Raw genomic sequence first — 24,532 nt, forward strand, 5'->3', positions numbered from 1 at the left:
ATACATTAGTCACAGTCCAGTCTCTTTACAGGCAGTTTATTCAGAAACTTGTCATTAAGGACAATGAGTAGTTTTAATTTCAAGTATAATTTGGTGCTCATTGGAATGTAGTTCAACTGAGGTGACGTTTTTCTTTTAGGACTTTTACATGCAACTTTGCAGTTTTACAAAATGTACTTAATCAGAAGGCTTGAGTCTCATTCACCTCGAGTCCTGAGTTTGAAATCTCACACGAGTTGGAACTATTGCCAGGAAAATATATAAAATATGGGACCTTTTAGTTTAATTAATACTGATGAATGTAAGCTGCATTCTATATTATTCACACTTACTATTGGATGATAGATGTATGTGTAATAATAAAGACTGAGCATATTAATTAGTTGATCATGTGTTGTATGTAAAGTGTTAACGTGAAAATCAACAACAGCCGTCACACAAATCTCTTGCCTTTTAAGTTTGTTTGTTTGTTTGTTAACAAGATGAACTACTGAACATATTTCTATGAACTTGTGTGGATGGGTTGGAACATGACCCAGAGAAGAACCTGAATAATTCTAGAGTGAATGCAGATAAATGGGCAAAATCCAGGTATTGCTTTCTTTTCAACTTTCTTAAATGTGGAGTTCTTCTGCCACACTGAACAAGTGGAGTCTGGTATAAAATGGAAATTATAGTCTAGATGTATTGAGGTGCAGTGCTTGAGTAAATGGGCTTCAATACTGGAATAATGGAGCTGACACTGGATGTTATTACAGATCCTTACGGCCTTCACCCTGCAGATCTCTTGATTCATCTCTGATGCATTATTTAAGAAACGTATCCACCTCTTCTGTCCTCGCAGACACAAAATGAATTCAATCTTATTTTAAAGTTTGGACAGTTTCTCAGAACTCTCGCAGGGTTCACGCCACGTCACTGTTTTAAGTGTTTTTCATATTTTATCAACCGAGCCGCGCGGCGTATTAAAAATCAGAGTCAGACCGGAGGGCTCCACTTACAGTAGCTCACACAAGCCTCATCTTGTCCTGTGATGGGAAATCTGTTCCACAAGGTTTTTTATCTTTCACTTCAGGGTTATTTATGTAGAATCCTCCACTTTGAGTGGGTGACTGTTAAACTGTCGATGTGGCTGCAACTCTCTCTGCGGCTCCCTCACTTCAAAATGCTGGGGGTCGCCTCCAAGGTCAGGTTGAAGTGAGCACACAATCGTGTGAAGTTTGCAAACGAGGCGGCCTCCTCGCGACCGTACCTAAAGAAACTTAAAGCAAAAAAAAACAGTGGAGCCTTAGGTAAAGATTACCAGCTTTCTCTTTTTATTGAAAAATATAGCTGTTATTTCAGAGAACAGGAGAGTGAGAAAAGTAAATATATTAATATACTGTAGAACCAGGGTGAGGAGTAGAAAGAGAAAACAGTACATACTTGGCATAACACTACAGCCACTGAATAGGAAAAAAGAAAAACATTCTACAGCTGAACTTTGAGCCAGTTGTGTCTTACACTCCTTATCTCTTTTATGTTTTTGTTTTTTTGCTGCACACCAAACCCGCAGCTGTGGGGTTCTGGGAAACTGTAAAGCTGACCTGGGGCCGAACGTATTTGCAAATTCTTTTATATGGTTTCTTCTGTTTTACTCAGAAGTTTCCCCACGGAGACGCACGGACAAACGCCAGGAAGTTGAGACAGTTTTTCAGAATAAGACTTTTCTATAATTCCCCATCGAGCTCTTTCAAACTCGAGCTCTTTAAAATGTGCAAATACGATTTGGCCACAGCTGCAGTTTAGTGTCAAACCCACAAACACTTGCACCACATCGTCCGCTGATGGCAAAGATTGTTCACTGTAATAATCAATGGCACAACTTGTATTTACATGATTTGATTAAAACGACGGCGGACAAGGAGGGATTTTGTTGGTTTTTTTTTTTTTTTTGCAGCTGCTCCACGAACCACATTTTACACAATGGATCCAAAGGAAGTAGAAAAGACAGCTGTCATTTGGCCCCTGAAGCGACCTGACTCAAATCATACTGCGCGATATCTACACAGAAACGAAAACCCCCTCCTAACGTTCTCCTAACGTTCCCCGACAACATGGCTACAGCATACTTGGCAAATTTCCTCCAGGTTTTTTTTTTCATCTCACAACTTCTCACAACCTGTTCATGTACATGGAAAAAATAACACAAAGGAACCCAGAGGCAGAGAAAGCTTGGCATCCTGATTCTGTGGACACGCCCCCCGGCGTCAGCGCCACAACAGGAAATCCAATGCTCCCATTTTTCAAACGTGGCAATTAGCTTTCTAACACAAAATAAAAAAGGTCAGACATTAATCACGGACACGGGAAAAAGAAAAAAGGACACGTACGCCTCGTTCGGATTAATTTATAACTGGGGGGGGCTACTGAACGAGCCGGCACTGGACAAAAACAACTAAACACCACAGAGAACCAGCTGCCCACCTGTCTGCTCCTGACCCTGCTGTTACTGGGCCGAGTCCAGCTGGTGGGGGGGGGGCCCGATAATCTCACACATTTAACGAGTAAGGCCGGGAAAGGCCAGATGATTGGTTGATGTAATCATCTCGTCCCACTGTGTGATTAGGGTTGTTCAGAGGAGTGTGGTTATTATCAGGTGTGGGGCCAGGATGGGAAATATCCCCCCCGCCTCGAGGTCACACCTGATGCCCGGCCGTTAAGTAGCTGCTGCGTCCTCCCTCTGTCCTCAAGAGACGAACGTGGACACGCGGCGAATAAGACAGGATGTGTAGCTGGACATTTTGACCCTGGATCTTCTGCATCGACTCCTTTACAAACATCTCTCTGCCGACCTGCTAATCCGACCAACTTCAATGTGACGACACAGACGCGACACACACAAACACAAACACAAAGTTTCCCCACAATCTCCACCTCGGTCCTGTGTTTTAAGCACAGGACACACAACACGTACAAAACTCTTCTGACAATTCGTATTGGGGTTTTTCCACAAGTTAAAAAAAAGCAGACACTCCCATGGAGTGATTTCCTGAATCTATTATTAACTAACGCAGCTTTAGCATGAGAGCGAATGCAGAAGTGATGAGTTTAGTCCTCGTAGTTAAGTCCCCCTGGTGGCCGTGTGGAGGCAAACACGCTGAATCTTCCTGTGTGGCATCGTCACGCTTCTGTAAGAAATTAATCTCATCGGGAAAAAAATCTGTAATAAAAGTTTTAAGACCTAGCAGTGCACATTAAGACGAGTCCGTCCCTCATGAGAGTCAATGAATAAATACGAAGAAGTTGCCAAAGAAAAAAAAAACAGCCGCAAAATGATAAACTACCTCAAATACAACAAGCTACTGTGAAGACCGACCTCCAGATACTATATGTACATAAAATATAGTAAAAAACAAAAAAGGCAGAAATCATCCCATTAATTCAGACACGAACAAAAGTAATCACAACTTTCTCTATTTTAGTGTCTATGCCAAAATATTGTTTCTTGGCAAATGAGGCTTCGTGATCACTCCCACGCTCAGCGACTACAAAGACACCGGGAGTTTCACTTCTTGCCTTTTCCCTCTGAATTTGTAGAGCAGTTCCACAGTGAGACCCCCCCCCCCACACACACACACGTCCGTCAGCTCACCTCACACACCACGCTCCCAATGTGATATCCGTGTGATTGACAGCTGGGTTTGCACTTCCCTAACCTCGTGGTAACCCTTCACTTCTTTACACAAGCTCGCCGGTTTTTTTTCCCTCTTCTGCAGATGCACAGTTAAGAGTTTACGTGTTCCACGACAGAAGCCGGTTTGTTTTTTCAGAAAACCGAATTTTGCAATAATAAAATAACAATAATAATAATAAGAGTCCAGGGTTTGATGGTGCAAAAGAAAAACTGCAGCAATCAACAAACCCAAAAGTTTGGAGAGAGCAACTTGGTGACCCAGTCTCAGCGTGCACTCCGCTCACATCTCCTTGCTACAGCACAGTGAATAAGGCTTAATTGGTTTTATTTTATGACGTTGACAAAGTGTACAGAGTTTCTACGAGAAGCTTAAATCAGACGCTTCCAAATCCTTCCCCTGCCTGTTCCCAGCTCGTCACTGCCCCGACACCTCGTCCTCTCAATTAGTGTCATTGGAAAAACTCTGCCTGGCCAGAGCCGGTGGGTCTACACTCGGATCTCATCGTCGTCTTCGTCGTCCATGAAGGTGAAGTCTCTGTCCTCCTCCCCGCGTGGCGAGCTGTACTTTGCACTGTCCGTGTCGCCGTCGTGGAGGTGGTACCGAGCCTTCTCCTCCGTGGCCGAGCCGGCGCTGGACACGGAGCAGCTGTCCATGTTGTGGTGGTTGCTCCTGGTTTGCAGCTCCGGGGTGTAGGGGTCCACCGGGGCCTTCTGCTGGTACATGCTGCGGGGGGGCCTCGCAGGGGCCTGCTCCTCCACGTCATCATCATCGATGTGGGGTATGTGGGAGGGCGATGCGTGGCCCTCGCTGCTCTTGCCCTCCTCGTAGCCGAGGTCGTCCTCCTCCCAGCCTTTCTTTTCCATCACGCTCAAGATGTCCCCGAGCATGGAGGGCCCCAAGTCGATGTTGAAGGACATCATGGACTCCGCGTGCTTCATGCCGCCTCCCCTGGGCATGGACGGAGGCAAATCTGTGAGTTCGCCAAAGTTACGCTCGTCAAACTCCGCGTCGAGCGTCGCCATCGCCGCCGCTCCGTTACTCGGCTTGGTGTCCATCTCCGTGAGCTTCTTCAGGGGGCTGGAGGAAGCGCTCTTCGTCAGGTGGCTGCTTCTGCGAGTGTCCTCGTCGTTGAGGTAAGGTAAGGATATGGCGTTTTTCACATAGTTGGACGAGCCACCGGAGGGAGCCGTCGGATTGTATTCGTACTTGTCTCCTCTGTTCACCGACTGGGAGCGCTTGCTGCTTCTGAAGGTGCGGGACAGCAGCCCCGGCTTGGGCCCCGGGGAGCTCTGCTTCGGCTCCGGCTCCCTCGGAGGCTCCCCCGATCGGGTGCTCAGAAACGAAGTGTCCCCGAAGGCGTCGCCCCCCCTGCCCACGTGCATCGTGTGCCGGAAGTCCCCCATGGGAGCACTGATCATCTCGGCGGTCAGGTCGGCCCGAGACCGCCGCTTCGATTGGCTGTTGCTGTGCACCAGCTGCTTGAGAATAGGCATGATGGCAGAAGTCAAACCAGGTTGAGAAGGTGCACGGGAGAGTTCAGAGAGTTGTTCTGGCGGTTGTGTGAGATGTTGTCAGAGCAAGTATAATTCCAGGTGTTTAATGTGGGCAGCCATTCTGGTCCTGGAGCTTGGATTTCATTCCACAGTTGGAATCGACCTACAGAGAAGAAAGGAGAACATTAGCACCGATGTAAATCAGCTGCACCTTGGCAGACAATGTGGAAACATGCACATCACTTTAAATACTTCTCTACAGAGAGAAGTCTATTCACTATCACAGACACTTCCTCCGTCCTGATCTGCATCTGTATGGAAGCGTTTTCCTTTGCAAGGTCTTCAAAGTGGAGCCTCGAGTGGTTTTAAGCGAGCAAAAAGCTTTACATGCCGAACTCGGAGGGTCTTATGTAATGGTAAAGAAAATCTCTCTGGTATAAAGTTCACAGAACCTTCACCTCACTGAGAGCCGGTTATAAAACCTCCAGCAAAGTTTACCAAGGGAAAAATAGGCTCCCATTCAGATCCCCTGGTACAATCCCTCCTCCATGGGCTGCTGTGCTGTCACATTTCAGTTTTCCAAGTATCTGTGGTGTCCACGATCACTGCTGTGCTTTAGTTCCCATTTAGGCCCCTAGCTGTTACATAACCACCAAGACGCAGGATACTGGGAGCTGGAGCGGTTCACGCTGGCAGGCATAACAAAGAATGAAGAGCTACAGCATTTCTCCAGCGGGGATCGACTTCCACTCCGACGTATCTGTTTTTCCCCTGATTTCTGGACCTTTCACTGGAAACCCTTGAAGTCGACATTTGATCACCACCAACAGAATATTTTTGTTTTGTCTATTCCTGCCTCAGTTCACCACGTGTCTCTATTTTTTGTAATACGAGGACGACAGGGTTGCTCTTGATTAAACTCTGGTCACTTTGTTTGTTGCTTCAGATAATCTGGAGACGTTTTCAGCTCTGGAGACCAAACTGTCCTCAAGTCACCGCTGACGCAAACCTCGGAACGTGATCTCGAAACAGAAACGAATGGAGAAGCCATTTAAAAAAAACGCCCACTGACGTGCGTGCTGCAGTCCACCGGCCCCCATGTGCTTCTGACATTAACAAGGGCTTTGATTGTTTCAGCCAGACAGCAGTCCCATCATTCCCAGTAGCTTCGAACCCACGCTGCTAGGCCTGTATGCGTAACCCCCCCCCCTCCCTCCCTCCTGAATGGGAGCTTCACTCAACAATATTCCGAAGCAACGTCACCCATGAAAACATGTGCATCACTGACAAGAACCCATTCAATTGGAAAGGCAACTGTAGTGGGAACAGATGGGGGGTGGGGGGGGGGGGGGGGGTGATAGATGGAGGAAAGAACTTAACTGCTGCTTTTTGTTCGCTTCTCAGATCTGAAGAAAAATGAACTCTGTGCACAGCCAAGATTCTTTCTGTCCATCTATACTCAACAGCTTCCTGCAAGATGTCTTCAGCTGGTTCTGGTCGTGCTAATGGGGGGGGGGGGGGGGGTTCGGGGTTGGGCTACCTACGTGAACGCCGTGTTGGGTCGGACTCGTCAGGGTTCTCTCGGGCTTGTACATCAAATTGCGAGATGCTCTCTACTCCTTACATCAAGATTACAGCTCTGAAGAGACAAATGCCACTGAAGTCCCTGTGAGCGCACTCAGAACTTTTTCTTATGCCTCCGAGTGGTTTCCAATTAGAACTGCTGCACAAAAGGCCGGCAGAATGTGTGACTGACCACTCAAGACGACTCACCAGCTGATGCGTCACTCCCCACTGCTCCCAGTTTTGTATTTCTCTATGGCAACGCCAGAGCCGAGCCCCGGGCTACCGAGCAAGCTTCCTGTTTTTTAAGCCTGACGGAGACACGGAGAGAAAGATTTCCCTCCCCTACATGGAGAGATCCGCTCATTCAGATGGATTAACCCTTCCTGGTGGTCACATGCGGGGAAAGGAGACAATTGGGACAGTGCCCTATGGCTGAGGAGGGGAATGCTTTTGATGTACCGTGTCACTCGAAGACATTCAGCCTCATCATAAAAGATGTCAGTGGGTGCTCGGATATCAAAAAGGTGCAAACCTCACACCTTAAGTCATTCTAGGAAATGGCCTATTTTATGTCTGTAGGGGCCCCTCTGTGTTCGATGAGGAATAGTGTCAAACCCCCGCTCCCCCCTCAGGATCATCAGGACCCCATTATTGTGGGCATGACAAAAGATGAAGTATGACCCGCAGGCAGTCCTGTCATACTCATACAGTTCTAGCCTTTCAGTACTTTAAAAAAAAAAAATCAGGGAGAATGGAAGTGTCACTTGCATTGTGCTGTTTCAGAAAAACACAGTTTTAGAGATTATCTTAAAAAGCCTTAAGAGTTAATGTTAAAAATGACAAATGCTCTTTCACATAAGGAAGAATGAAGGACTATTTAACCATGTTCCACCAAATCAATGAGAAGTGCTAACATCTACTCAAGCCTCTGCTGTATTCATCTTTTCAATACAACAACTGACCCAATTCTGAATACTAAAAAAACACTAATACAATTACAAGCTGTGCAAATGAGAGGTCCTCCCTTCATTGGTCAATTATCAAAATGGCTGCAAAGTGGAGTGGTATAAAGAACTGTGCAAGTATTCTCAGATTTTTGTAATTGTATGAAGGATAATGTACAGGATGAGTTGTTATGAATAAATACAAGTTCTTTCAGTTAAGTGTGTTCACAAATAGAGAACTTCTCTCTGTCCCTGGGTTGTAAATTCTGCCCAAGTCATCAAGATGACCAGGGTTTCCAGTCTGGCCTGTTGCACCCATACCGTTCTCACCCTCCCAGTTCAGCTCGCTGCAAAAATGCCCCCTCAGCAACATTTCTCTACAGGCTCGCTGGGCTGCACAGACAAACAGGTCACACAACCGTGACCACAGAGAGCAACACAACATGTAACCTGTTTGTGTTGGGGCAGTAAGCACACCCAGCGAGGTGAAGCATCATCTCCCTTGTTTTGCCTCGGTCACGGTGCCAGCCAGTGACGAAGCCTTTATGTAACCAACGCTTGGCGTGCCACATGACTCCGGCTCAAACTGAGACGAGCGGTGACAGGGCCATGCATGATTAAGAGCATCTCATGTCTCCGGAAGAACCGATGCGAGCGGAATGACATAACAACCGGGCCGTGCTCATCAGCGTTCAGTCTCGCTCTTGTAATCCGGCGGATCACAGGCGCCTCACAATCCTCGGCTATCCCATTCCACTTTGTCTCCTTCTACTCAATGAACAGAGCAAAGAGGCTTTGGACGGCCCGTCAAATCACAGCTCGACTGCTGCCAAGTTAGACCATCAGGCACAGACTGCAAGAGGTTCTGGCTTTTTATTTTTGGCTGCATTTAAATCTTTTAAAACAGACAGAAAAAGAGTCCATCATTTATTAATGGGGTGGATGCTGCCATGCAAATGTTACACAGAGTCAGGTAAACTTAGAGAGAGAGAGAGAGTGTAATTAATGCCTGGCAGGTTCATTTGATATCTACAGAACAAAATGTCAATTTAGTCATTTTAAAAAGGTGCGTGGGAACAATAGTTTGACAGAAAAGTTGAGTTTGCATATTTTACTACTTAAAACTCTTGGCTTGTCACGGAGAAAGTCCCCAGTCGTAGGGCTGGGCGATTTTTCGATCTCGATTCGGGATCGCGATAAAATTTTGATCGATCTCGATTATCTCCTTGTGACATGTATTCGATCTCACATGGCAAAAGTAAGCGCAACAACAGTGTCGGAGTCTGCCGGCTGCCGTCTGCAGGTAGGACATGACACGCCCACTTCCCCTCGTGAGAGTAGCTGCATTTGCGAGAGAGACAAAAAGAGACAACGAAGTTGGAAAAAGGAGAAAAAATGAGTGAAATTGAAGTCGGGGACAGCAAAAATAATGCCGAAGGTGAAAGCGACATGACTCCATCACCCGACACCGAAGAGATTGTCGGAAAAAAGGGTAACGCGACGTCAGTTGTGTGGAGGTGGTTTGGATACGGCAAACATGACGAGGAGCAGTCGAAGCCGGTCTGCAAAATATGCCGGCGGTCGGTACCAGCCAGGACGGGAAACACCACAAACCTATTCAATCACCTGAGACGGCACCATCCCAGTGATTATACAGAGAGTTTGACTCTGCGGGCTCAAGTTTGCCCGACACCAAACCAAGAGACAGGCAAGACCACTACGTCTCCCGTTAGCATCGCTAACGGGAGCGATTCTGTTCAGTTAGCAAAACAGCAGTCCATCAGGTCGTGTTTTGCCGCCATTTCCCCTTATGAAAAACAATCGAAGCGGGCTAAAAATATAACGAGCGCTATTAGTTATTGCTTGGCTAAAGATATGATGCCCCTGAGCACAGTGGAGAGGGACGGCTTCAGGAAACTCATCAAAGTGTTGGACCCCAGGTACGAGCTCCCTGGCAGAAAGTACTTTTCTCAAACGGCGCTGCCACAGCTTTATGATGAATGCCGTCGTAAGCTGGAAATCCATCTTAAGGATGTAAAATACTTCGCCACTACCACCGATCTTTGGACTAGCCGTACATCTGAGCCATATATGAGTCTTACAATTCATTTCATTGACGAGGAGTGGGCTCTGCACAGCAAATGTTTACAGACAGTATACTTTCCAGAGGACCATACTGGGGAAATAATCAGCCAGGGGCTGGAGGATGCACTCAAATCCTGGGGTCTTAGGGAAGACCGACAGGTGTGCATCACAACAGACAATGGGGCAAACATTGTCAAGGCTGTTTCCCTCAATGACTGGACCCGGCTGCAGTGCTTTGGTCATCGGCTGCACCTTGCCATTGGTAAGTTCATGATGATATCAAAGGAAAAACTCATGCCAACATTCAATTTTGAGCTCTAATAATAGCTCACAGTGTAATGATTCGTATCCTTATACACTGTTGCCCATAAAGTTGGAATACAATGTTTATTTTTTACCTCTTCTGATGAAATGATTGTGACAATGTGATTTATTCTTGATATCTTCTCAAAATTGGTAACTGGGACTCAGTATGTAATCATTGCACCTGGTCAAAGGTAATTACTGATATGTATAAATCGGAATAAAAAGAGGAATGTTTCTGAAAACTAAATTATTTCAACTTTATGGGCAACAGTGTACATTCTAAATGCCTCAATGTACAGGCTATCACCTGATAACAATTGATACTGATAGGTGATAATTCTATTATTATAACTAACATTTTGGATCTAAGATGTATTGGAATTAAGAGTTTATTATTTAATCACTGTACTCAACTTAAATTGAGGAAAAACAGGGACAACACCAGTGTGTAGTCTAAGTGTATTTTCATATCAAGGATGTCATGACAATATTATGATTTATTATCACAAGACACAAACAAATTTTTAAATAATAATGACCTTTTTTCATTTACAGAGAGAAGTGCGAGAGACAAGAGAATTGAGAGAGCCATGGGTGTGTGCAAAAAAGTGGTTGGTGCTTTTTCATTCTCCTGGAAAAAGAAAAAAGAACTAGCAGCTGCGCAGAAGGAGTTCGACCTACCTAAGCACCGGCTGATAACAGAATCACCTACCAGGTGGGGTTCTCGCCATGCAATGATAGCACGAGTACTGGAGCAGGAGAAGGCCATTTCAAAGGTTTTATCTGCTGATAGAAAAACAAGGCACCTGGCTCCCTCATGGCAAGACATCGAGGTCTTGGAGTCCATCCACAAGGCCCTTAATCCACTTGTTGAGTTCACCGATGCCCTCTCTGGTGAAACACAAGTCAGTGTCTCTTGTGTGAAACCTGTCCTGCAGCTCTTCAATAAGGAGATCTTGAAGCCAGGAGAGGATGACACAGAGCTAACCAAGGCCATCAAAACCACTATCACCACCTATTTGAATGAAAAATATGATGATGCTGCCACTGATGACCTCCTTAACATGGCATCCCTTGTTGATCCTCGGTTCAAGACCCGCTACATCCAAGATGACAAGGTAGAGACTGTGAAATCCAGAGCTGTGGCACAGATCCTAGGTAACTGTCAGAGCACAACGCAATCTACTCTCACATCCAGTTTTGGGGGAGGCAGGGCAGATGCTGCAGCTTCAGCTCCACCAGCCAAAATGCAGAAGAAGACACTGGGCAGCTTTTTCAAGAAGTCTTACTCTGTTTCTACCTCTAGTCTAACAGATGAGCAGAATGTTGAGGCTGAACTGAACAGTTACCTGCTAGCTCCAGAAGCAGACAGTGAGACCAACCCCCTGGCATGGTGGAAAACCCACTCCACATCATACCCCAGAGTGAGCTTCCTGGCAAAGCGGTACCTCTGTATTCCTGCCACCAGCTCGCCCTCGGAGCGTGCTTTTAGTACAAGTGGCAATATTGTGTCCTGCCATAGAGCAGCTTTAAAGCCAGACGTGGTGGACAGACTTGTCTTTCTTGCAAAAAACCTGTAATGGGGTAAATGATGTTCACTAGTGCACAAGTGCACAAGAATAACTATGAATGGTTTACTATGTTTACATGTTGTGCAATTTTGGCTCAGATTTAATCTTTCAGGTAGTATTTGTGCCAGGGCCATGTTAACTCTTTTTGCACTTGAGATGTTCACTGTCCAGCCAAAGCAATTTGATGTGATAGTTGTCACAGCTGTTAGTTTATACTGTATAAAGTTTCAATAAGTAAAAGTTTATATTATTTTGTAAAGGGAGATGACTAATGTTTGGAATTACAAATGATTTGCACAACCTACCTAACAAGTTTAAAATATTTTTATTTTTGCATTTTTCAATACCTAAAAAAAATAGTATTATATTATAGTGGTTTAGTTTTTTATATTTATTTTGTCTTACAGTTAAGAATTAAAAGCACTTGAATGTGTCAGAGGGTGTGACCTACATGTTTACTTTTTTCTATGTTAATAAACTTTATTTTATAGTTTCATGAATCTCTTGTTTCTTCAAGCTTCAGGATGCCCCTCACACTGGCAGCATCTGCAAAAACTACATATCGTGATAAGAATCGAGATCGATCAATATGGAAAAACATATCGTGATCACATTTTTTTCCATATCGCCCAGCCCTACCCAGTCGTCCATTTTAAAGTCCTAACATTGAAGACAGAGACTCTGCTGTGTGAGCAGTAAGAAAAGTCCTGCTTTGTTTAACCTTGAACTAGCCTGAAGCTCCTCCATTGTTCACTCCCATTGTCAGCAACATTGATATGCAAATGAACATACGAGTTACCCAGCGGGGATCTATGACACTGCTAATCAATTAATCAATGGGCCCGCATAAGAATGGAAAGTTCTAAACTCGGACAAAAAAGGTCGGCAAACTTAATTTGCAAGGGCCTGCGAGCTGAAGCCGGAAAAAATCTGATTCCCACGAGGGGGTGAGGAGGCGGGTGGTTTCAAAAACAATGAAATAATATGATACTCTTCCTTTCAGTATCGTCATGAGATCCTTTGCTCCAGTCCCTCACAGAAGCACAGAGGGAAAACTGTTTGAATTAAATTAGACACATCCATTATAAGTGTTGAAACGTCCATGCCCGCCACCTTATCATCTAGTGGTCAGCACAGAGTCAAGTGTTTCTGATAACAACAGATATGGCGACGTTGCAGGAGATCGTGATAATAAACCTCTTAAGAAGGAGTCGAGCAAAGTCTCTTGTCAAACCATTCCACCCCTCTTAAAATGTCTTCCTTGTGTCCTATGGTTGTCTCTCTCTCTCTCTCTTTAACTATCGGCTACCCAGCCCCACCATGATTTATTGTGGTAGTTGTCCCTTCGACGTGCACTGAACTGCAGAGATCATCTGTTTTTCTCAGAAGGGGTGGAATGTGTGAACTCAAATTGTCATACTAAGAGATTCTGCAGTTTCTGGGAATCCTCGATTCACGGCGAGGGAGTCAGAGCCGGGGGGGGATAGATGAAGCTTCCAACAGATTTCTACGAACATTATACTAGGTCAGTGGGAAAGAGTCGGTAGAAACTGCTGAGCGTCTCACTCAGACCCCTTCAGAGAAACACAGAGGATCCACAGTGTGAAAGCAGCTCAAGTGTCTGAATGTTCCCTCCAGTCCAACACACTGTCCTCAACTCACCGAGTAGTTTATACACATAACCTCTGCCTTGCTTCAATCTCACCGGAAACACTCCAGTCTGAAGGTCTGGGAATCTGTGGCTCATGCAGTAACATTACACTTTCATAACAGTGCACTGATCCGCTCCCAAGCTACAATAACGCGGTGCAGTTCATCTTCTACACCAGGAACCAGTTCTTCCCGTTCATCTTCATATCTGGTCACATAGCTCTGGGGCTCAACCTCCATGACAAACGGCAGAAATATCCTCAGCAGAAACTGACACAGGGATGTGGATGTTAGGAGAGATGTGTTGCTCGGCCTCGCCGCCCATGTGTCAAGGAACACACCTACGGAATTTCACACAAGCGAAACTCTGGATTGTTTTCAGTCATGCAAACTGAAGGCTGGACATTTTTCTGATATTTTCCAGCGAACTCAAATGTCTCAATCGCTCGAGACATTTTTCCGGAAACGTTCCCTGCCGGAGTCCTCTAGTGAAGTGGTGCCGTCATCACCAGCGTAACCAGGTTGGCTTTGCTAATGAATGAATCAGCTAAGCTCATTATAAGGGTATCTTGTGGAGCTTTTGACAGGTTGTGACCATGTGGAGTTTATTTAGTCTTTGTTCATGCAACAATCAAAAGATTAAGAAAGACAGAGACACGGGACTAAAACAAGAAGAGTATCAGCATGAATATTCAACCATGAAGTCCTTCTACAACTCAAATCATTCCTCAAGGAACTCTATCAAGTTTAGAAAATGCATGTTATTTAGTTTTAAAAAAAGGATTATGTTTTTTTTGTGGTGAGAAACATTATTTGTTTCAGATTAAATCTCCTCCGGGCCTGTATTAAAACCGTAATTAGCAGGAGGTGCAGTCACTGGGCTTGTCCTCGCATGCCACACAGGCACTATTAAATTAATCTCTGCTCCCTAAAGCATTTAGGAATTGCAGAAGCTTCTAACCAGTTTATTTTTTTCCCCATCGATATGCAACACAAATGCTGAAAATAAACCTAAATTAAAGGGTAACAATAATGTGCGTAACAATAAAGTTTAAATCCTAAATTAAATGACTTCGCTATTCAAGCAGGTTCTAATGAAGCATCACAGACAGAGACTGGTATCAACGAGCCAGGGAAAAATATATTTTAAGAGAATTTCAGCAGCAGTGCAAATATTCGAATATGGGAAGGTTTTATATATATTTAGATTTTAAGATGTTAGAGATAGAACAGCTTCAACAAAACAGAAACATGCACAAGTTTCAGGTTGTGCATCGTTTTTTCAAAATGAAAACTCGTGTTCATATAAACTGGCTTTGGACAAGTTCAAACAGCTGAGTAGGGGAAATAAACCTTCATCAGCAGAACCCAAGTACTACAGTCCCTCTGTGTGTGCTTGTGTGTGTGTTTGTTTGTAAAGTGTAGTGTATCAACCTCCAGGGCCCCAGGGCCGCACACACAGAAACAAACCCACAGGAGGATTAAGGGCAGCGTGTTCAGCGTTAGTAAATAAAACCAGCAAGCCTGGACCAGCCCTCTGCGCTGGGTGGCAGGAGCTCAGGGCAGCAAACACCACACGGCCCTGCATCTGAAAACACCAAATCCAGCCAACCTCCCACCAGCCATCACCTCCCTCCTCGGTGTGACTCAGAAATCCACCTTCTATTCCTGTCGATGTGTTGCAGAAGATGCTGTTATGACCCAGGTTCACGATGTGACACGATCCTCACGTGACCCCGACGGGCATTTGGTTTTAATCTGTCCAAATCCTGACATGCAGAAACAGAAGACAAGCTTCCAAACGCGATCTCGGGTCCAAGTCAAAGTGGCCTTTTATAAAGCTGCTGCTCCTGCATGGCTGGACAAAGTGTTTTGTCAGATACTGGGTGGACTGCCATGCTTGCGCTCCAGCCAGAGAGGGATGAGAGGAAGCCCGGCCAAAAAAACAAACAGACAGATAATGAACATGTCTCTTGATTATGAAATGAGCCCAAAACAAGTCGCCTGAGAGTTTGTTTTGGAAAAAGGCTCCTCCTCCCCATGCATGAGTAATACCCTGGGTAAAGAAATGTGAGGGGGGGGGGGGGGGGGTAGAGAGCACGGCCTTTCACGAGCAACATCACCGCAGGGACTTCTGGAAAAGGAGAGGCACAGATGGAGGCACTAAAGAGAAACACGCCCTCGGAGGGGCAGCGAGGGGTGTTGGATTCAGGCGTTGGTCATGCCAGCACGGTGACAGACGTCCTTTCACCGTGTCCTGCAAGAAATGTACCCCAACCCCTATTACGCCTACAGTGGAGGTATTGTACTGTCCTGTGTGTGTGTGTGTGAGGGCGTGTACATGAGAGTGCACATCTAATTAATCACTGAAATCCCCGTCCCATCAGTCTCTCACAAGCAGGCAGCCGTCACGCCTGGTACCAGAGGGCCGGATCGGAGCCAAGTGGTTTAATCAACCGTCCAATAACTGCTGGACGACGGAACAAGGCAGAAAATTCTACAGAGGACAGAACCAAAATAAAAACAATAAGGGGAAAACAGAAGGGCCTGTTACAGTAGCCGCCGGGACAGTTAGCGTGCACTGACCTTGGAGAGAGGGAATATGCTAAAATTACCAAAGTTGTGAGCCGATGCCAGTGTCATAAAGTTTAAACACACACTCCAACCCACACACACACACACACAAACGTTGGTAAAACCAGTAAGAGGCTTCTCAGCATGGCAGAGAGATAAGTGACACCTGGACTTAAAAAAAAAAAAAAAGTGTCCTCTCAGCATCCTCCCGGCTGAAGTCGTCACACCGAACAGCTTCATCCCCGCGGTGTAAACTTCGGTTATATAGACGGCACACAACACAACAATAAGTGACTAAAGGGAACACAGAGCGATGAACAAACATGGCCGCTCCAGCACGACATTAGAAATTGAAGTTGACAAGATGATGCATATACAAGGCTCCTGAAGCTCCTCGTTAACGTGATTGTGTCCTCGGTTGTTTCCCCGACATCCACTGTGATCTGGTTAGAGCTTCCTTCAGTGACTCTCCAGGGACGTGGGAGTAAGCACACAGGGACTTCTTATACGGTCTAAATGCACATGACAGATAAGTTCAAGCTCAACTAAAGGACCCATGATTTCCTCAAGAGGGTTATATAGAAGTTCTGCAAAGCAGGCCTCAAGTTTGTGGTGACAGGAACTTCTCTAACCAAAAGAAAACCCTTCAGTGGTTCAGCAAATACATCCGGAGCAACTGTGAAGTCGTATGACATCAGAGAAGTGCTTTTTCCTAATGCATGACTAGTGGTTATTCATATTTTCCTACATGAGCTGGGAGCAGTGGACCAATCACACCAAAGTGGGTCAGCTGGCCAATCAGAGCAGGCTGGGCTTTAAAGAGACGGCATCTAAAAACAAGTCTTTCAGACGGCGGTTGAAAACAACCCCAAAAATATTAAAGATTCTCTGTTTCCAGCTCGTCAACTGTAAAGAATGATCTTCAGATGTTGGACTCAGATAGACCAAGCTACTCAAAGACAATAGTATGGAAAAAAGATCATCATAAAGTAGCAACAACGTAAAAAGCCACGTCTTTATGAATAAATAAATGATAAGTTATGTAATACGTGGCTATTCTGAAACCCGAAGATTTGTTGGCCACATGATAAAAGAGCCTTGATAAGACACTTCTGAAGTATTGTCAGTATCATCTTTCTTAGATTTGGTTTTATTATAGACGGCCTGTACGTTTCATGTGGTGCTTTGATTTGGCAGTGAAGCGGCAAATTTGATTTCCTGGAAACAAGCAAGCGAAAGAGTGTGTGTGTGTGTGTGTGTGTGTGTGTTTGTGTGTGTGTGTACAATAAGTGTAAAGTCTACCAACGGCTCCCGCTTCAAGTGCCTGATATAGGTTCAAGGGTCATCAGAAAAAGTTGTCCTCTGCTAGCAATCCACTAACATGATGGTTTAAAAAACAAAACACACAAACACTTACAAACACACACCCTGTTGGTTCCCAAATGGCCGCCAAAGTTGCTCACATGTATTACAAAGGACAATGGACGAGAAAGAACAAAAAAAACAAAGCGATAGAGAGGCCAACGAGAACCAAACCCTTCTGGCACACCCAGACATCAACACAACACGCATGTGGGTAGATAGGAAGATAGGGAATATGCACACTCACAGAGGAGATGGGTCTCAAAGGTGACCCACATGAATGACACCAACTATTTACAGTGATCCATTCAATACAAAAATCACAAAAGGCCTGAGATCCTTATCTATCCAGGTATTATGTCCCATCACCATAGTCCGTCACTGCCCTGGATAGCTGACCTGGAAACGTCCTCTGGTGGCTTGCACAGAAAAGAGTCTTTATTCATGAGGAAACCTGCAGGGTCATCACCAGACAGCGGCGGTAAGTGCGCACAAACAGTGCATGTGACCGTTCCCGTCTCCTGAACCAGTTTCCCCCGGCAGGGATTTGTCATCTTGTGAGCACAGAGGTGACCACCGGTTTGCGCCGACAGCCCTCCTTTGTCTCTTCAGTGCGCTCGAGAGAGGAACCACCTGTTTCTCTGTCCCACAGAATAATGAGGACTCGCTGGACTGTAAACAGGGCAGAGCTGGGACCGGGGACGTCCAGCTGCACACCACCCGACCATATGTGCTGACAACACATGGAGCGGTCAAGTCAACGTATAGTGCAACCAAAGTTCTGCTGGTTAAAGTGATATATTATATGTAAGTTCATCCGTTTTTTTGCTGTTCCTTTTCCTTTGTAAAGCACTTCGGTGAACCAAGTTGTTTAAATGTGCTCAATAAATAAAGTAGACATTGATATTGAATAATTGCTACATATTTTATCTTCATGTGGTTTAATCTGTTTTAGATATACAACAATTTCTAGATTATTATCAGCTATTTTAATACAATTTATCACAAAGGGAGATAAGAATAAAATTCGCTACTTCAGAGGAATGTTTCTAGGAAAACTGAATTTCAGGTTCATAATTTGGGTCGTATAACTACTGATACTTTACTGTAGGATCACCATGAATTCTCCTTCGATAAGAACAACTTTGATCAGTTCAAGATTCCTACAGCTTTCCAAAAACACTTATCTCAAACATTTGTCCTTAAGTCCGAAAAAGAACCCAAACATCCTTTCAAATCGCTTCCATTGGTCTTCAGTAACTAGTCTAAACCACAAAGCTGTGACACTTCTTTGAAAACATGTTTGTATGATCATGGACTGTGTCATCTTTTTCATTAGTAGGACGGGACTGAGGTGCGCCTCCCTATGACGGATCATGATGTCCTTGTATAAAGACGAAATCAGAGAGAATGTCGTGTTTAACTTGACAGGAACCTCCTTCACCTTCCGACGTGATAATTATCAAAACTGGTTTACCGGCTTTTAACAAAGCAGCTCAGGAAGCAAACGGTGACAGGTGCCGAAAGAGCGATGTCCTGCAGAAAGGAGCCGTATTAAGTGTTACTTCAAGGCACATGTTTAAGGAATCGATGAGTCAAACTGTCTAAGGTGTTGGCAGCAAGCAAGTGAAGTGACTTCAGCTGGGAGTGCTACTACTAGGGAAACCCATTCCTGTTGAACTGGCCATGCTACACCAGTAACCAAAACAGCCACACAACTGAGTGACGGAGTTTCGAGTGTATGCGCGTTGTTGCACAAAAGAGAAAAAAGAGAGAGTGGCCCCCTTCTTCTTGGAATAGCCATGATAGGTTTGTTGTGAAATGGGATTGTAAAGGGCTTTTGGTTTCCGTTTGAGTAACAGAGAGCTGAACCCTGACCGTTGAAAGATTTCCAGGGAGGTTTGGCTCAAAGACAATGGAGAGTCTTGACCTTTCTGACACAAGAGAAAGTTTCTACAGAGCAGGAGTGAACATACGGCTCATGTCACATTCTGGGTTGGAAGTCGAAATACCTTTAAAAAGGAACCACAGGACTGAATTGGATATATTTATATAGAAATCCTGTTGTGTAGATAGTGACTCAAGGACTTCTGGGGAATGTGTCTCTTGTTTTAACTTCAAATATATATTTTTCCATTAAAAAGTCTGTTCAAAGATTAAATCAAACATCCTCTGCATGATTTCTCTGTTTTCTTTGCAAGCGGAGTAGAGTCTTGTAATCGTCTGAGGAAAAACAGCTCCAGTTCAATATGAGCCTCAAAGTTAGTCCAGAGTCAACAGCAGAAAAAGAAACGACAACCACTTCACTTTTGAAGTTATTAATACTTCAACAGATACCAGGAAGCACTGAAACGCCGCAAGTGATGTATTAATATCTCTAAATGTATTCATTTTGAAGTGACAAGCAAAAAAACGAACTTTCTACCTCAACAATTATCACCAACCCTTTAAAACGCCAACTTATTCATAAAAACTGATTCCTCACTGAGTCAAACCTCTGACGACCGTGGGACCTTTTGCACGGCCCATATAATTGTAGCCAAACCATTGCAGACAACCCAAATGTCAAGACGTTCTCCCATCACTCCCTCTCGGTCTCCTGTGGAGCTCGGGACGATGGCGGGTGGACTACCGAGACCACAAATAATTTACTAAGGCATTTCCTGAAGCATGGGAAGCATTAACATCATGGAAGGCAAATGTAGGTTATCACATCTGACTGCCGCTGACAGGGCTGTACGCTCGCTCTCATATAAAAACACAAGTGGTTGCATTTACACTCCGTTAAACCTCCACACAATCTGGCATCGAGACGCGGCGCTAATGAAATAACCGACGAGGAAAACGTTATCCACTCTAACAGACTGCGTGTGAAACAGCCTGAAGTTAGCGGGGGTTTTTTTCACGAGTGCAAACGAGTCTAACTGCCTCCCCCCCCCCGGCCCGACTCCGGCACACAGGCTTTCCAGAATAAAAACTGTAATGACCTCAGTGCGCTCAGAGTTGGGCAGGTAGCCAGCTTCCTCACTGCGCAGCGGCAGTATCCTCCAGAGCCAACTGAAATAGCAATATATTTAAAAGAAGCACAGTCAGAGATGACACACACGCCCCCCCCCCCCCCCCCTCCCCTTGGAGTATACAGTGCACACAATAGATCCTGATGGAGAGATATCTGCCTTGCTGTAATGGAGAAAGAGCTGAAAGGCCTAGCACCACTTTAGTGTCTGGAAAAAAAGACACAGAAAAGGACAAGTGTCTCTGCTGATGTGAATTGCAACCAGGCAGGAGTCTGACCTCGGTGTAAATCTGTCAGGTCCTCTTCAAGGCGCTTAGTCAGTCGAGCAACTGCCGGATTTCCCTTTATTACAGAGCGACCAACACCACGTAGGGTAGATGATTCATCACGCAAAAGAAAACTGACTGACCTTAGGGCTGTTGTCAGGGTGTGGTTGTGTGTTTGTGTATGTGTGTGTTCGAGGGGGAGGTCAAAGGGCAACAGTCGTACAAAAACAACACCAGAGCCCAGCCGTTACATCCTCCTGTTTTTGGCCCAGGCTGACAGTTTAACTAGAACCCAGCTTCGATTGCTGGGGAATATATAAAAAAAGAAACCCACTGTTATAAAACGGACCTGCACACTTTATGGTCAGCGCAGTTAAAGTCAAGTACACACTCCACGGCCTTCAGCTACAGAATGATGAATGAGGGCCGGGCAGGTATACAGCCACGGTGGCAATTCTGGAGTAAATTACCCAGTTCATCAGGCATGATGACCACAGGAGGCAAAGTGCCAGGTCGGTAAACACCAACAGCAGCCGCCCACCGATGAAGACCAGAAGCAGTGGTGTGAAGGGAGTCGTGTAGTTTCCTTCAGCTCTCAGCAGCTCCCTAATTGTGATGCATATTAATGTTAATAACTTTCAGCAGAGAAAACTGATGATTCCAAGTCCAACTGCCTGCTCTGATGAAACCATCTCCTGTCCTGCAGCTGAACATAGATATTTGGGACACTTATCTCAGAGCCTGTAACCTAGTTCCTACCCTTAGGTAACCCTTATCTAAATCAAGTTACAAGTGATTGAAGTCTATAAGAGGCCTCTTCACACTTGGGGACTCCTAATGAGGATCTAAAATTTGGAATAGTTTACTTTGGCTGCCATTTAATCCAGTTAATGAATCCTTTCATGTGCACATTGTGGTTTTTTGGGCATTTGCCTTGAAAACTATTATATAATTTCATTATTTATTGAACAAAGCAGGGTTTCTTGCACAATGTAATCAGGTCATTGATTTAACACTTACATGCTCAGAGATCCCCTGACACAACAATAGAGGAAAAGTTTGAGGAGCTCAACACAAGTTTCATGGCAATGATCCAACCAGTGGATGTCTGCGTACACACAACTTACAATGACTCACATTCAAAAAGACGTGAATCGGAACCAGAGACTTTCAGATTACTATCAGACACAAAGAATCAATTGTTACACACAATGGGGGATTATTGACACTGTATACAAATTAAATTGTATCTATTTACTTATTGCTTTTGATTCTTTTTGTTATTTACTCTTCTGATGTTGAAGGTAAATACAGTTATTGTCGTTGTGTGTCTCTTTAAAGTGGAAGTGCTGACTCTGACACTATGATGCAGGGACGGACGCCAGGGGGCTCATTGTTGTTGAGAGAGGAGCTGGAGGACAAGATCAGGCTCTCAAGCGGATTTGACATTCAAATGAGATGCAGATTCCACACACACGTTCAACCTACACGTTGTCTGACCACACAAACACACAGACACACAAATTACAACTATACACACAACGGAATATCACAGCCCTGAGTCTACGAACAAGTCGAACGTGGAGAGACGTTACCTTCACGCGCCAAGCGGAGGGAAAGTTGCACTTTATATTCCCGGGAACTTTCCGTGAGCGCGGGAGATCGACTCGGTGAAACTCCCGGGGAAGCGTCCGCTGCGTCGGGAAGTGAAAAAGTAATGGAGGTTAGATTCCTCGTTGGAGTTGGTGCAGGACAGCCCGCCGTGTCGGAGCTCCAGCGTCGGTTTACTGTGGCGCATGAAGCGGCCCTCCTGCTCCTCCTCCTCCTCCTCCTCCTCCCGGCCTCACCCCCCGACTCACCCTCCTCCTCCTCCTCCTGCTCATGGGCCCGAGAGCACCACCTACTGCTGCGGTTTAAAGGGCCAGAGTCCTGTTTGTCCACAACACTCCACAACAGGCAGGAGGTCAAGTGTGTGGATGAAGCCATTCAGGCCGGAAGTAATGGTGGTGGAAGAAGAAACCTGTAAGTGTGTGAATTAAAGGGACAAGTGGACAATATGAGGAGTTTGATGAGGAGATAACACAACTGGCTGCTGTATAGGTCGAAGATCCCATCTCTCCCCTGTTGCTAGATGGGACATGGACCAAAGTTTGGTTTCAATTAGATATTAAGATACTTACAAGTGTCTGGTGGTGCGTGATTATAAAAAAAAATGTCGTACATCCACTTTTGGGGATACGTCTTCATAGGCCTTGATTCATTTTAACCTCACAAACGCCCCCTAGACAACCTGGAAGTTGTGAGAAGGGCAGTTCTCCCTTTACTAAAAGTTCTGTGATACTATGCACTGAAATCTGGATTGTAATTGTGACAGCTATTATACGTCCAGCTCACAGTTAGCAGAGCTTAGCTTAGCTTAGCATAAAGACTGGAAGCAGGAGGACACAATAGCCTCGGCTCTGAAAATCCCTCAAACACGTTATATCTAATAAAAAGTTGCTGTTTTCAGAGACTCATGCATTTGGACTAGTTCTTTTCCAAATGCAGTGAAAACAAGGTGTAGTATCAATCTCCTCATTTAACTCTCGGCAAGAGATGAAAAACATATTTCTAAAAATGTCGAACGCTTCCCCCGACCTTTAGACTTGCTCTCTAAACTGTATTTTTCATTTCTGGCGTGAGGTTACAAACACCGAATCAGCAGAAGCTCATCAGAATCATTATGTCACAACACCATCTGTGGAGATCATTACAATATGACGTCTTTGGAAAGGATCGGTGGACCTGCAATGGTAATTTGGTTCACAACACAATATGATAACAGGCAGATTTTAAATGGGTCACTATACATTTTAACCGAACCATTACGACAACCCCATTCTTCCTCATGTACACACAACACCCACAAGTACACACCAGCAGTGTGAATGTGCAGCACAGTATCCTGGTGCTTTGTGCTTGAGGTCGGTCATTTCCAGACGGCGTCTTTGATATCAGAAATGTGCTGAAGTTAATCAGAGTAGACTTTGGTCCCCTTTTGCTCCAATTATCTGAGACAATTTCCACATTGCATTAAAAGTGTCCTTTGATTTCACACACAAAGCTCATTTATAACCCAATTTCCAGGTCACGCAGAAACGAGCTGGTGCCGGTGTGCGGTTACAACTTGCCATCTGGTCCTCAGGTGCGAACCCCCCCCCCCCGCTGACGCCCACCTGTCTGTTTCCCCCCCACCAGTAAATATTAGATCTTATATCGGATTCTTTACATTATTACACAATGAACCAATTAGTGGTGCAGAGTTTTAACGGGGACCTCGTTTTTTTTCAGATCCCTCAGAACTCCAGTGAGGCTGTGCAGGAACACAAATCTTTGATGGCACATTACCCTGGAGTGGGGCCCCTCATTCAATCATTGCTTCCTGGTGTGGCTTTGTGTTCTACGTTATGTAACGCAAGCGGCCTGGAGAGGCTACAGTAAGAGATTAGGACACGGGGGACTCTTCTCTCTCGTTAGCTGCGAGAATGAGAAAACACAGTAATAAAAATAACCAAATATGACTTCATCCAACAACAATTCTGGCCCCGTCTCAAATCAGTGTCCTTTCTCCAACGGCCTGTGTATCCTCTTCAAATCCCCAAACCTCCCCCAGTGAAGCCCACAAATGAGGCAATTCAATTCAGGGTTTCAGATTCCTCTGAACTTCACCTTCTGTCTGAATCCTTTAATATTCCTACTGAGGGTCCTCAAAGCTCAGAGGCTGTTTAGCACCTCGGCCTCCCCTTTTAACCGGGACCACCAGCTCGCTCTTTTCCCTGTCATTCATTCTCAGCGGGGGGGGGGGGGGGGGGGGCAGGATAGGAGGACGTAGGGAAATGAACATTTCAGCAAAATGAAACACCTCCTGTCAGGGAGTCTTCTGTCGAAAGGGAGATTTCCCATGTGTTTTCACGAAAAAAGGGGATTAGCGCTCTGGACTCGCTCGTTCCAATTCCCTGCTCCATCCCATCCCATCTAATCTC

General features: G+C 45.2%; 2 protein-coding genes across 2 annotated transcripts; one reads left to right on the forward strand and one right to left on the reverse strand.

The window, feature by feature from the left end:
- Positions 1-1,293: 1,293 nt before the first annotated feature.
- cdc42ep4b (CDC42 effector protein (Rho GTPase binding) 4b) lies at positions 1,294-22,339 on the reverse strand. Its single transcript, XM_062414184.1, has 2 exons — positions 22,106-22,339; positions 1,294-5,333 (listed from the first exon to the last, which is right to left on the reverse strand). The coding sequence occupies exon 2, from the start codon at positions 5,168-5,170 to the stop codon at positions 4,163-4,165; it is 1,008 nt and encodes a 335-aa protein (XP_062270168.1). The 5' UTR covers positions 5,171-5,333; positions 22,106-22,339; the 3' UTR covers positions 1,294-4,162.
- On the forward strand, positions 8,843-12,136 carry LOC133976092 (E3 SUMO-protein ligase ZBED1-like). Its single transcript, XM_062414183.1, has 2 exons — positions 8,843-10,027; positions 10,627-12,136. Exons 1-2 carry the CDS (start codon positions 9,076-9,078, stop codon positions 11,649-11,651), a joined length of 1,977 nt encoding a protein of 658 aa, XP_062270167.1. The 5' UTR covers positions 8,843-9,075; the 3' UTR covers positions 11,652-12,136.
- Positions 22,340-24,532: the final 2,193 nt, after the last annotated feature.

Source organism: Platichthys flesus, chromosome 20 (genome assembly GCF_949316205.1).
Source record: "Platichthys flesus chromosome 20, fPlaFle2.1, whole genome shotgun sequence".
Taxonomy (NCBI): domain Eukaryota; kingdom Metazoa; phylum Chordata; class Actinopteri; order Pleuronectiformes; family Pleuronectidae; genus Platichthys; species Platichthys flesus.

What these genes read in the sequence shown, in the direction of transcription:
- cdc42ep4b (XM_062414184.1), bottom strand. Translation starts at nt 5,170, where the DNA reads ATGCCTATTCTCAAGCAGCTGGTGCACAGCAACAGCCAATCGAAGCGG.
- LOC133976092 (XM_062414183.1), top strand. Translation starts at nt 9,076, where the DNA reads ATGAGTGAAATTGAAGTCGGGGACAGCAAAAATAATGCCGAAGGTGAA. An exon ending in TCGGCTGCACCTTGCCATTG is followed by an intron (nt 10,028 to 10,626) that starts GTAAGTTCATGA and finishes TTTCATTTACAG; the next exon opens with AGAGAAGTGCGAGAGACAAG.